This window comes from Scylla paramamosain, chromosome 12 (genome assembly GCF_035594125.1).
Source record: "Scylla paramamosain isolate STU-SP2022 chromosome 12, ASM3559412v1, whole genome shotgun sequence".
Classification (NCBI taxonomy): domain Eukaryota; kingdom Metazoa; phylum Arthropoda; class Malacostraca; order Decapoda; family Portunidae; genus Scylla; species Scylla paramamosain.
Genome location: NC_087162.1, coordinates 13,358,507 through 13,372,265, shown reverse-complemented (window position 1 = coordinate 13,372,265; position 13,759 = coordinate 13,358,507). Strand labels below are relative to the sequence as shown.

Genomic DNA, 13,759 nt, shown 5'->3' with positions numbered 1-13,759 from the left:
AAGTTACCGTAAATATAAAGGAAGACAATATGAAAGGATGAAAGAAATGATATGATACAACACCGTAAAAAAGACATAAAAGCTAAGCCAAGACTGAAGTAAACCAAACTGTCAACAACAAACACGCAGGCTGAGGTAGAGGCCTTTCCCTGCCCTCCCGCGGCGCTCACTCGTTGGTAACACATATTCCAGGCAGTGCAGTGGGGTGGGGGTGTTCCTGGCCTTCCCACACCATAAAGCTTAATCACACAGGTTGCGTGGACCTTAGGCAGATGTTTCTCTGACCTTACCTTAACGATGATAGAGGTTAGGGATCTTTTTAACTCATAAAGGTGTCTTCTTTGAGTATCAACCCCTAGTTTGCTGTACCTGTTTTAGAATGTACTGACGCAGGGACTGGTCACAACACTGCAAGACTGTTTCATTTATTGATGACTCTAGCACTGAAAAATTTGTTCCTTTGTACTGTCTTACCTGGTAGGACCACTCCAACCGATGTCCAGTCAACACAGGTTTTTGACAGGATCATCGAGGATTGGTCCGATAATGTTAGACATACCTCAGTCAATAGGAAGCAGTACATTACTTTAATTACAATAGAGACTGGTTTGATGTATCTTCCTCTGAGATTTGTCATTGGATATATTATAGCATGTGGTAAATGTCAGCTGCAGTCAAGTCTAGAAGGGAAGAAAAAGAGAAAGGAACAGAGTAACATGAGAATAGTATGGAGTTAAAAATTGTGTAGTTCATCTCCCCCCCCCAAAAAAAAAAAAAAAGAAAACTGCCAAACTAGGGGGATTGTTTTCATAAGTTTGAGAGAGTGTCCTCTTGTTTGTATAGATGTCAGGGCTGCAGGGATGGGTTGCTATGTCACCCCTGGGGAAACACAGACTTGTTAGGGAATGGCTCACATTGTCAGTAACTGGTGGCTAAGTTATTAGTTTATCCAAGTTTGCTTTGTATAAAGCCACTTATTGTATGACTCATTTAACCTGTTTGACTCTTGTCCAGTCTTTGCTTTTTCCTCTCCTGTGTGGCACACTGAATTCTTAGGTAACTATTAGCTTCTCATGTCATTCAGCTCAGATAGCCCAAGTAAATTACTGGTCTGTGTTTCCAAGTACTGTTGCCAATAGACTGTTAAGATTAAATCTCTTCTTGGTCATTGGTTGAGGTGAAAGTGCAATTTCATAAGTAAGTTTAAGATTCTTCATCTTTGGTTGAGATAAAAGTAGTTTCATTCAATGTTTCATTGTCATTAACTTTTCACCCATTGCACTCTAGCTTGGTGAGAACTCAGATTTTTAAAGCAGCTTTGGCTTTCCTCTCTTTTCACTGACCATCCTGGTGAACTAGCCTTCAACATTGCTATACTCCATGACCTAGAACAATTGGTGCAATGCCCTACTCATATTCCTGACCGTCGTGGAGATACACATATCATTCTTGACCTTTTCCTAACCTCGAATCCTTTTGCTTATGCTGTTACCCTCTCTTCTCCGTTAGGCTCCTTCGATCACAATCTCATATCTATATCTTTTCCTATCTCTCTAATCCTTCCTCAGGATCTCCCTAACCGGAGGTGCCTCTGGCGTTTTGCCTCTGCTAGTTGGGGGGACCTAAGGAGGTATTTTACTGATTTTCCTTAGAATGACTACTGCTTCCACGCCAGAGACCCATCTCTGTGTGCTGAGCGCATAACAGAAGTGATAGTCTCTGTCATGGAGGTGTATATTCCTCACTCTTTTTGTCAACCTAAACCTTCCAAACCTTGGTTTAACACAGCCTGTTCTCATGCTATACATGATAGAGAGATGGCCCACAAAAGATACTTGAGCCTTCCATCACCAGAATCTCATGCGCTTTATATTTCTGCCCGGAACCATGCCAAGTCTGTTCTCTAACTAGCCAAAAACTCCTTCATTAATAGAAAGTGTCAAAATCTTTCAAGATCTAACTCCCCTCGTGACTTCTGGCATCTAGCCAAAAATATCTCCAATAACTTTGCTTCTTCTTTTTCTCCTTTATTTTAGCCAGATGGCACCACTGCTATCACATCTATCTCCAAAGCTGAACTCTTCACTCAAACGTTTGCTAAAACTATACCTTGGACAATTCAGGGCTTGTTCCTCCCTCTCCTCCACCCTCTATCTACTTCATGCTATCTATTAAAATTCTTCACAGTGTTGATTTCCATGCCCTTGCTGGCCTTAACCCTTGGAAGGCTTGTGGACCTGATGGGGTCCCTCCTATTGTTCTCTGAAACTGTGTCTCCATGCTTGCACCTTGCTTAGTCAAACTCTTTCAACTCTGTCAACATCTACCTTTCCTTCTTGCTGGAAGTTTGCCTACTTTCAGCCTGTTCCTAAAAAGGGTGACAGCCCTAATCCCTCAAACTACCATCCTATTGCTTTAATTTCCTGCCTATCTAAAGTTTTTTAATTTATCCTCTGCAGGAAGATTCTTAAACATCTGTCACTTCACAACCTTCTATCTGATTGCCAGTATGGGTTCCATCAAGGCTGCTCTACTGGTGATCTGGCTTTCCTTACTGAGTCTTGGTCATCCTCTTTTAGAAATTTTTGTGAAACTTTTGCTGTTGCTTTAGACATATCAAAAGCTTTTGATTGAGTCCGACACTAAGCTTTTTTTTTTTATGTAGGAAGGACACTGGCCAAGGGCAACAAAAATCCAATAGAAAAAATGCCCACTGAAATGCCAGTCCCATAAAGGGTCAAAGCAGTAATCAAAAATTGATGAATAAGTCTCTTGAAACCTCCCTCTTGAAGGAATTCAAGTCATAGGAAGGTGGAAATACAGAAGCAGGCAGGGAGTTCCAGAGTTTACCAGAGAAAGGGATGAATGATTGAGAATACTGGTTAACTCTTGCATTAGAGAGGTGGACAGAATAGGGGTGAGAGAAAGAAGAAAGTCTTGTGCAGCAAGGCTGTGCGGGAGGAGGGGAGGCATGCAGTTAGCAAGATCAGAAGAGCAGTTAACATGAAAATAATGGTAGAAGACAGCTAGAGATGCAACATTGCAGCGGTGAGAGAGAGGCTGAAGACAGTCAGTTAGAGGTGAGGAGTTGATGAGACAAAAAAGTTTGATTTCCAAACTACCCTCCTACGGCTTCTATCTTTCTCTCTGTAACTTCATCTCAAGTTTCTTTTCTGACTGTTCTATTGCTGCTGTGGTAGATGGTCACTGTTCTTCTAAATCTATTAACAGTGGTGTTCCTCAGAATTCTGTCCTGTCACCCACTCTCTTATTATTCATCAATGACTTAAACCAAACTTCTTGTCCTATCCACTCCTATGCTGATGATACCACCCTGCACTTTTCCACACCTTTTCATAGATGTCCAACCCTTCAGGAAGTAAACATTTCATACAGGGAATCCACAGAACACTTGACTTCTGATCTTTCTAAAATTTCTGATTGGGCAGAGGAAACTTGGTATTGTTCAATGCCTCAAAAACTCAACTCCTCCATCTATCAGCTCAATACAACCTTCCAGACAACTATCCCCTCTTCTTCAGTGGCACTCAACAGTCCCCCTCTTCTACACTGAACATCCTTGGTCTGTTCTTTACCTATAATCTCAAGTGGAAACTTCACATCTTATCTCTAGCTAAAACTGCTTCTATGAAATTAGGCATTCTGAGACATCTTTGCCAGTTTTTCTCATCCCCCAGCTGCTTACTTTGTACAAGAGCCTTATCTGTCCATGTATGGAGTATGCTTCAGATGTCTGGGGGGCATTCCAGTCATACTGCTCTTCTAGACAGGGTGGAATTAAAAGCTTTTCATCTCATCAACTCCTCTCCTCTAATTGACTGTCTTCAGCCTCTCTCTCATCGCTGCAATGTTGCATCTGTAGCTATTTTTTTACCGCTATTTTCATGCTAACTGTTCTTCTGATCTTGCTAACTGCATGCCTCCCCTCCTCCTGCAGCCTTGCTGCACAAGACTTTCTTCTTTCTCTCACTCCTATTCTGTCCACCTCTCTAATACAAGAGATAACCAGTATTCTCAATCATTCATCCCTTTCTCTGGTGAACAGTGGAACTCCCTGTCTGCTTCTGTATTTCCACCTTCCTATGACTTGAATTTCTTCAAGAGGGAAGTTTCAAGATGCTTATCCTTCAATTTTGACTACTGCTTTGGACCCTGTTCTGGGACTGGCATCTTAGTGGGCTCTTTTTTTATTTGATTTTTGTTGCCCTTGGTCAGTGTCCCTCCTACATAAAAAAAAAAAGGGAACACATACCACCTAGCAGTAACCTGTAGTAGTGCTTTACCCTCCATGGACTCCCCCAGACATCATATTAACTGCCTAGCATTAGTCTGTTGGTCACACAACTGTAAAATCCCTCTTGAAACTAAATTAATCAAACATTATAACCTCACAACCAGGGCATGTACCTTCCTAAAAGAAGTAATGTTGTCTTCCCCCTTGACAGAATCATGAGTATCCTTGAGGAAGAGCTGAAGGAGCTGCGGCAGTGTGTTCCCCGGGTCATAGCAGACAGCACAGTGGAGGCCTGTGTTCCTGCTATGGTCCGTGTGAAAATTGAGTATGTTTTTGCATAGTTCAAATATTATTTTGAATATATTTAGATGCAAGAAGCATGTCTGAAAATTAGTTAAAATGTAATTAGCTTTGATGTTATTCTTTTACTTGATTTTATTTTTATCAATCTTAAGATAGTGTGTCTGACTTTCATGAATATTTTAGACACTGAACTTCTCTTACTTTATACATCATATTGTCTCAGTTTTTTCGACATGGCTATTTTTGACATAGGAGCATTACAAGATAGTGTAATTAAGCACTGTGTAAAGTATGATGATAGATTTATGAACAAGTCTATCTTATCATGAATGTCACCTCCCTCCATGCTTCATTATGCTCTGCAGTATCTTCATTATTATAAGTGTCTCAGTAATTCCCTAACCCTCACTGACCATTTTAATTTGGTAGCCAACTCTTTCTTCAACACCCTGTGGTCAGTCTTGTGCCTGAAGGGTTGATGCAGGTCTAAGAGGTGCTTGAAACTCAAGGATTAATATTCTGAAATGTATATTTTCTTACTTAAAGAATGATGTCCATTTTTCATACATATCCAGTACTTTGAAACAGTTACATGAATGGTATTTACTACCTTAGGTAAGATTTTGTGTTGCATACATCATATTGTTTCTTAAATATTTGTTTTGCTTTATTCTTGTAATTAATATTTTCTCTACAAATGGGTAATTGAGTTTCATTCCATGGATAACACAAGAGATGCACCTTGTAATTTTATTATGATAAAGATAGGTAGAAAGAGAAAGTTATTAAAGATGAGATAAGATACTTTATTATCAAATTGTATTCTTATATACCATACAAAAATCTTTTTGATGGAAGCTTATTGCAATAAAAATTATTAAAAACATTAAAGTCAGAAATTCAGTACAAAACAAGTTTTCCAGAAAATATTCATAATACATATAACTTTACATTACATAAACATCTAGAAAATCAGTACTATGCACATTGTTAGAAATGCTTATTCAGCGTTTGGTATTGAGTGAGGTAGGAAACAAATTGTAAGTTGGTACCTATTATGTGCAAGTGTTAGAAAGATACTAATCTCCTCATATTTCTGATGGCAGGAAGACAAAATACAAGCAGATCACAGCATGCTTCCAGTTTGATCCACAGTACCCGAAGAGTCGGGCACTCATTGAACTCAAGAGTCGATACATCTCAGAAAAGCTTCTGGATGGCTTGACAAAACTGAGTGAAGAGCTGGCTGACAAAAATCTTGGAAAACCACAGGTGAGGTGTTTCCCTGGATGGAACATGTGTGAGTGTTTTGCTTCTCATCCATGTTTAACTGGCTCTGTAACGTACTCTCTGTAGAAAATTTAATTATTTATATCACGAAAATTATACTTCTGAGTTGAAGGAAAACTTGATATATATATATTTTTTCATTTGTGTAGTGCTATGTTTGTCAGGTGAAGAACATGAGGGATGTATGTACATGTGCAAATGCCTGAATTAAACCAAACAAATCTTTCTGAACACAGAAAATTAAGAATTAATTCTTATTGCATATGGGAAATTATTCAAATGAAGATCTAAATTAACTTCAGGAATTATGGAATGTGTGGATATTCAGACAAGTTGAGAGGTGATGGTTAAGAGAGAGACAGGTGTTATGAGACAAATTTATACCCGACTAGTTTTGATTTTGGTTTCTTAAAGGGAACTGAGGAAGCCAAATGTGAAACTAGTTGTGAATAAACTTACCTCATAACACCTGTGTCTCTCTCTTAACCATCACCTCTCAACTTGTCTGAATATCTTAAGAAATTAAAGTGGAAATTCTATTAACTCATTTTGTTGGAACCCAAGGCATTTCATTAGATAGAAAAGCTTTAATAAAAACCCAAGCATGAGCTGTACTTTTATTACTATACATTTTTGTATCTTGTCCAAACATCCATATTAAGTTTGATTAATTTGTGTTCTCAATAATTGTTGGTTCACTGCACAATTTAATGTGGCTTATCAAGTTTGTTACTGCTTTTCACAGCCTTGTGTATCATATTATTTTCCCAAGCTTTTTTATTTATTTATTTATTTATATATCTATTTATTTGTTTTATTTTATTTATTTTTTTATTTTTCTATGTAAAGGGCTCTGGTGTAGGGCAACAAACAAGCTGAATAAAAGATTGACTAAAGTTGCCATATTATCCCTTGCTGGGTATTTACCCTCAGGTTGGTGATCAATGTACTAAATCACATTAGAATAATTTTCCAATTTAATGGAAGAGGGTGGCATGAGATAAGGGACTTCATTGAGGATTCACAGTATATTCTTGTCAGGTGCTACATGTCTTAAGATTCGTCCGGAACTTCATTGATGAGAACCCACTGTGCTGTTGCTCCGAGGAAATCTCCAATGTAAAGAAGAAGTTGATTGAAGGAACAGATGAACTTAAACTCCGCCAGAAGACGTCCTCTGTGGTTCTGAAGGTGAAGGAGGGCCAATACTATTTGAAATACAACCTCACAGTGCCAGAAAATTATCCAGACCAGCAGATTAAGTGAGTTGTGGCATATATTCTAACATTCATATAGCCTTGATGACTTTGATAACCTAAAAAAACACTGTATTAGACTAAAAAAAGTAACACCATCAAATACTTGCAATATTGGATAAATGAAAAAATGTTCTCTTTTATTTAGAAAATGAGAAGAAAAACACTATTAGATTCAGAAGATTTATACAACCCAGTACTTGCAATATATGAGTGATGAAAAATTCCTTCTTTTATGCAGAATAGAGGAGAAAGGAAACACTAAATATATCAGATCCAGAAAACTAACACAGACAGTCCCTTCCTGTATCTAGAATAGAGGAGAAAGAAAACACTATATTTATTAGATTCAGAAGACTAATACAACCAAGTACTTGCAATATGTGACTAATGAATAAAATCCTTTGCTTTATCCAGAATAGAGGAGAAGGAGTGCAACTACCCCCCAGTGTTTCGGCGGTGGTTCTTGGCACAGTCTGTGGAGATCGCCCGGCAGTGTGTGGAGCCGCCTAAAAAAAAGAAGCCCAAAGACCCGCCCTTTGTGCTGCGGCCATCTATGGAGCCCGTGGTGTCATTCCTGATAGATGAGGCCCACAGATACGTTAACTCAGAGTGCAAAATGTGCAGAAAGAAAGCCTTCCCTGATGACCCAAAGGTGAGGCCAGAGTAAGGAAGTAAAAGGGAGGGTTTACTGAAAACATTTTCCTATCCAGATGACCCAAAGGTTAATGTTTGGAAATAGAAGGGAGAGCTTACTGAACACATTTTTCTACCCAGATGATCTATGGATAAGGCCAGGGTGTGGAAATAGAAGGGAGGGTTTACTGAACACATTTTCCTACCCAGATGACCCAAAGGTAAGGCCAGTGTATGGAAACAAGGGAGGGTTTACTGAACACATTTTCCTTGCATTGAGGTTGCACATTTAGAATATTGAGGACCAAAAGGTTTTTTGGAAATAGATATACTACTATAAGAAGGTTGCTCTTTAGTAGCTGTCAATGGTATTTGAGAAATTAATAATATAAACTGTATTTTAGGATATTTTTTCTCTACAAATTTGATCAGGAAAATCAAAATTAATTTAAGATACTCAGGGAACCAACAGAATGGCCTTTTCTGTCTTTTCTACCCTCTGCTATTCCCATTACTCTTTGTGGAAAAGCTCTAAAGAATATGATGATTGGTGCAACAGGTGGATGGAGAAGTTGAAGATTAGTTATTCTTATATTTGCAACCTTTTTTGCAAATGCCTCAAGGAGAGAGAGAGAGTGAGAGAGAGTGTACCATGAACACTGGTCGACTTAAGGTAGTGCAGTTGGCAGAGCAATTTTACACTTAGTAATAAATAAACTGCATTTTTTTCTATGATGCATTGGCTAATGTGTGAGTGCATCTACTTGTGGGCAGGAGACTTAATCCTTACCCTTCTCCCTGTCCTCCATTCACAGATACAGTGTTGATCTTTCTTTTAAGAGGCAGCTGGGTTTTCCTTTGATGAGTGATGATATTAAGCTTAGCCCAGTTGTGAATAAATCCTGTTGTGAGAGTGCTAGGAGTTGTTTGGATGGTAGAGTACTCTTGTCTTGAAGTTCTTGAGGACATTGCTGATCCCTGTGATAGTCTCACTTGACATAACCCGCTATGTTCTCTGGGTACGTCTGAAGCCTGTTTTTTAGCATTTTACTCATGATGTGCCTAGATGTTGGTAGCTGTGGTGCAGCCTGTTATGTAGCATTTTACTCATGGTGTGCCTAGATGATGGTAGCTGTGGTGTGAGGTGACAGCTCTTGTGAAAACTACTGGCTTTGGTCCTGCAATATTGATGTGTCTCAGTCCAACCAGCCATCAAGCATAATTTGTTGTTGATATAATTATAGTAAAAGTAATCCCTGTTATCTGGATGTGCTGTTGTTACAATCATCCATTTTTATTTCTCATTTTTTTTTTTCTGTTACCCTGTAGAACCTTGTCATATCCATGGGAATGATTCTTAGAAACAGGCATCAGATATAGATAAATAATGAAAGTACAGAAAAATAAAGAAGTACTGATTTTTGCTCTTCATTTTGAAGTAGCAGAATGCATAGATCTTGTAAACTGTCAATTATGTATTCTGACCCAGTACAGAGAGTAAAGCAATTTGCATGAAAGTGTGGCTTTCCATGAGGTCACTGAGATTTCACTTATACTATGCACTTTGAATCCACTCAGTACAGCCCATGAATTGACCTGGAATATTGAAATATTATATGCTGTAATTTCTGAAAAAATTGTATAAAGATTATGATAAATGCCCATTACAGTGTCTAATAAATGTCTTTATGAATTCAGATATGAAAAGAAGTATGAGCTAATGTGTTTTAAGTAATGTGAACACTCACTGTGATGCTGCCCCCAGGCTGTTGAGCTGGATGAGTATGGCGCGTTGCATGTGGAGCGTGTGTACTGTGGCCACATTTACCATTACAAGTGCCTGGACACCTACATCAAGACCCCGCCATTCCAGAAGGGCAAGATGTGTCACACCTGCGGCTCCAGGATCTTTCATGATAAGTGGAAGTTGACAGCAGAGACAGTGGAGGCTCGCTGGGCGCACAAGCAGGCCAAGCAGAGAGAGCTGGATGAAGTGGTGGATTTCCTTAGCTAGTATTTGCTTGGTTGTTGTAAGTAGCCATGGACAGTAGGTAGCTTGGTAGTTTTGTTACCGTGTGGCTAGTGAAGCATCTGAGGCGAGTCTCTCTTGGGAAAAGTGATACACCTTGTGTCTTCTATTTTGTACAGCTAACAAGTGGACTTATTTCTTCTGAAAATAGGAATGTGCTTAGCATAACATTTTTATTTGTCATCATGTAAGTCATGTGAGAAATTTGTTTAAATGTGTCAGTCACTACCATTCACATTGCCAGATCTCTTGTATATCCTCCATGGGGTGTGGCTTCATTAGAGAAAAAATTGTTGAATGCACAAGATACTTTGTATTCTACAGCATGACAATCAGAATTGAAATTTGGATAGTGAAATGTAGAGCAGGAATACTATTTTTAATTCTAAAGCTTTCATGATCATCATCATCATTATTTGGAAAGGTAATGCTCTCACTTTCATGGGTCAGCCTTGGTCACCTGATAACAAACTGCTAAGGCCACACAAGTGTACAGATTATTTGTCTTGCAGTGTTCAGGTCTGGTCAGTGTTGAAAGTGTCATCCCATGTGTGCAGCATACTTTCCTCTCCATGTGTGCCTCATCCTCTCATTGCCATCCATTATCTCCACATAGCCAAGTCACTCAAATCTGGCTGTCATCCCCTCATTGATACACACACAGTCCAAAGTATATTTCTTGGTCTCACTCTGGAGGGAAAATCTTTCAGAGTATTAACACATTCACCACATCATGTTCATTTCAGCTCACCCAAGTCTTTTTGGCATGAGCCTTTAACAGCCCATGTTTTTTATCTTTAAATATCATATATGACATGTCATTCATACAGTCCACCTTTCATTTGTAGGGAGAGAGTCTGCATTTTGAGGAGAAATCATGATTCCCAGAACTTACCACTGTTCTTGTCCATTGTTGCAGATCTATGTAAAGTCTGCATCATCCCAGCCATCAGTTCTGTTACACAGATAACAAATTTATGAACACCTGATTCTGGCCCATTATTTTTACTCATCCTGAGCAGAATCCTAATTTTTTAAATAAAGTTAACATCTCCATACAAAGCCTGGCATCCTCCTTAGGTGTGTACATATGAGTTTACTCGGGTCTTGATGTTTCTAGTTTTCTGTGAAGGGAAATTTTTTTATGATATTTAGAGTGTAGTGAAGTTTGATCACCAGATAAGAAAAGGCAGGGTTCAGTTGCCTATGTAATAATTACTAACATGAAGATTTGTAATAATTAAAATCCTGTGAACATGGAATTAATGGCTTTGATATTTTAACATTTAAGCACAAGTTTTGTCAGGTAATTGAAGAATATACATTGGTAAGCACTGCAGAGAATTCTGTGAATATGTTTGAAGCCATTCAGTGATTAAAGCACCACTTACAGTCACTGAGTACCCTTGTGATAGAATGTAATAGAAATATGCTGTTAGTGTCTTGCTGGTGATACATTTGGTGTTGGTACAAATAATGATGATGTCTTTTAATTTTCAGGAACAATGATTTTGGTATTCGTCATTTCCTGATTAAACATTTTTCAATTTATCTACTAAATTGGCTATGTGAAAAGTATGCTTATGTGGAACATGCATTATCAGATTCCAAAAGAAGTGGCCATTAATATTTGATCAGACTCACAGAAAACTTAAAAATATAGGAGCTTGTGTGATTGTTGGCACATACTATTTAAATACCAGATGGATACAAACTTTACTTTATCATTATTTATTGTCAAGATCTATGGTGGCAGTCATTTCAGACCTTAGCTTCTGACACTCACATGTACAAGTGTGTTATTATGTCTGCAGATCACACTGAATGTTGTGAAGGAAAGCCTACGCCATCTCCATAAACCTCAGCTGTTGCAGATCCCTAAGAATAGGATATAATCTCCTCATAGTTGAGTCAGCATGGATAACACTAGTGAAGCCTCAGGTGTATCCTTGAAGCAAAGCAGCACCACACCTGTAAAGCACTAAAAAATGGCAAGGTAGACAAGCTTAAGCAAGCCACTAGCTTAGAATACCTTTTAGAAGTAACTTACTGGCCCTGTACTAGATATGGGAGGCAGAGGATGCCAGCATCCACTTCTGAAGCAACATCTCACCACCAGTTTGTCACCTATGTGATCTGAAGAACTTACCACACCTTTAACCAGTGCCTATCATTGTTCCAAAATGGGGTTCCAGACAAGCACACAAACCACTGAGTGTGTTTGAAAAGACTCCAGAGATGTTTCCTCACACTAGTAAAGCTGCTGTATGTTGGATGATCACAGGACAACTTTGTTAAAATTAATTAATTGATGGACATGTACAACATCAGTTTCCAAGATTTTGAACAAGTGGTCCTTTGCAGGATGCTGTTTTGAAAGAATTTTTTTTGAAAAATGTGGTGACATGAACTGTCACCTCTTTGAGATATACATGCATGTCTGCAGAGGACTGTGTTAACATTTATTATGTGATGCATTTCAATAGTATGAAACACTGTGCGTGAACTTGCTTCTTCAAGCATGTCTTAACAGGGACCACCTCACCGATTTATATATTTTATTAAGTGTGATGTTTACTATGGGTGTTTAAAGAGATGCTTGCAAAACTTCTTTGTGCTTGTTCATCACAGGCAAGCAGATATGTATAGTGTGGATCAAGGATTATCAGTGTTCTTTTATATATCCTATCTTCAAGTTTGACAACCCAGTGCCATTGGAAGACTATCAAGAGCAGCATGTCAGTGTTTGTCAAACACAAGGATGTCACGGCACTTGTGGGATGAAGGAATTAAATAATTGTTGTAGTGCATAACAAATTCACTTAGAAGTTGCTTCTTTAAGATTTTTTTCCTTTTTACAAAACTAATGCATATATTTCTAAATTAGTTTTATTCTTAAAATAACAAAAGTAAAAGAAGTTTAGGAGAATATCCTCCTGCAATATGGGAGTAATGTTGTCGAGATTTTTACAGTAAAAAGTTCTTTCGTGGTGATGTGTTCAGGTTGAGGTCAGGTGTAATATTTTGTTGAGGGAACCAAAATGAGATGAAAGCTCCAAGCCTTGCACTGGAAATGCAAATATACCATAACTCTCTCTCTCTCTCTCTCTCTCTCTCTCTCTCTCTCTCTCTCTCTCTCTCTCTCTCTCTCTCTCTCTCTCTCTCTCTCTCTCTCTCTCTCTCTCTCTCTCTCTCTCTCTCTCTCTCTCTCTCTCTCTCTCTCAGAGTAGCATGTGCACTGAAAATTTTTTTGTTTGTTGTTTCATTACCATCAGGTCTTGCAGATTTACTACATGTACACAATATTATCTTATTTTTAATTATTTTGTACAAGATGGAGACATTGCTTTATTGAAGGAATATCTTCATCGGAATTTGTGATTGGTATGAAGTTAGCTTGTTCTGAAAAGATAGATGACTTCATTTTGTACTCAGATTCTCTGATTGATGTCAAAATTGATAGAAAATCACATTAAGGAAGAAGAGTACTGAAAGAGATGTATTAATACTCAAATAGCGGAGCTGTGTACTTAACCTATTTATTCATGGAAACTTGTAAACTTATTCTTTTGAATTCAGCTTTGAGATGTCTGGTAATCTTAATGCATTATGGAGGTGATGTGAAAAATGTCATGTATTTTCTTCCCAGCAGAGGCATAACAAAATAATTTTTCCTCAGATGCCAGTCAGTAAAAGATATATGAAATTTTATTACCTAGGGTGAGGTGTTATCTTAATTAGTTGTTAAGGATTTAAGTGGTGGAATTAATAACGTGTGCATTGAATGTCACAGTGAAATAGGAATGTTGAGTGCGAGTAATTTTTTCACTATCTTGCGAAGGAACTGGTGCAGTGGTTGTTCTCCAGTAGGGTTTCTGAGGCAGCTGGGCTGATTAATTTTGATAAACTTTTCTCCTTTACTGTTGTTTAAAAATGCCTCTTATGTGTGTCTTACTTTAATGTGGTGGTTTATGCATGTTAGATTACATT

At 38.2% G+C, this 13,759-nt stretch overlaps 1 protein-coding gene across 5 annotated transcripts; it reads left to right on the top strand.

Moving 5' to 3' along the window:
- The first annotated feature begins 25 nt into the window (after nt 1-25).
- LOC135105701 (uncharacterized) lies at nt 26-13,689 on the top strand. Of its 5 annotated transcripts, none has more exons than XM_064014103.1 (6): nt 26-176; nt 4,467-4,580; nt 5,665-5,830; nt 6,890-7,110; nt 7,522-7,759; nt 9,506-13,689. In XM_064014103.1, exons 2-6 carry the CDS (start codon nt 4,471-4,473, stop codon nt 9,752-9,754), a joined length of 984 nt encoding a protein of 327 aa, XP_063870173.1. In that variant the 5' UTR covers nt 26-176; nt 4,467-4,470; the 3' UTR covers nt 9,755-13,689. The 5 variants fall into 5 exon arrangements, with proteins under 5 accessions (XP_063870173.1, XP_063870175.1, XP_063870174.1 ...); XM_064014105.1 differs by having other exon boundaries at nt 84-135; XM_064014104.1 differs by having other exon boundaries at nt 88-172.
- Nucleotides 13,690-13,759: the final 70 nt, after the last annotated feature.

Coding starts and splice junctions, on each gene's coding strand:
- LOC135105701 (XM_064014103.1), top strand. CDS start 4,471: ATGAGTATCCTTGAGGAAGAGCTGAAGGAGCTGCGGCAGTGTGTTCCC. Junction 5,831..6,889: donor AAAATCTTGGAAAACCACAG/GTGAGGTGTTTC, acceptor TATTCTTGTCAG/GTGCTACATGTCTTAAGATT. Junction 7,760..9,505: donor CCTTCCCTGATGACCCAAAG/GTGAGGCCAGAG, acceptor TGCTGCCCCCAG/GCTGTTGAGCTGGATGAGTA.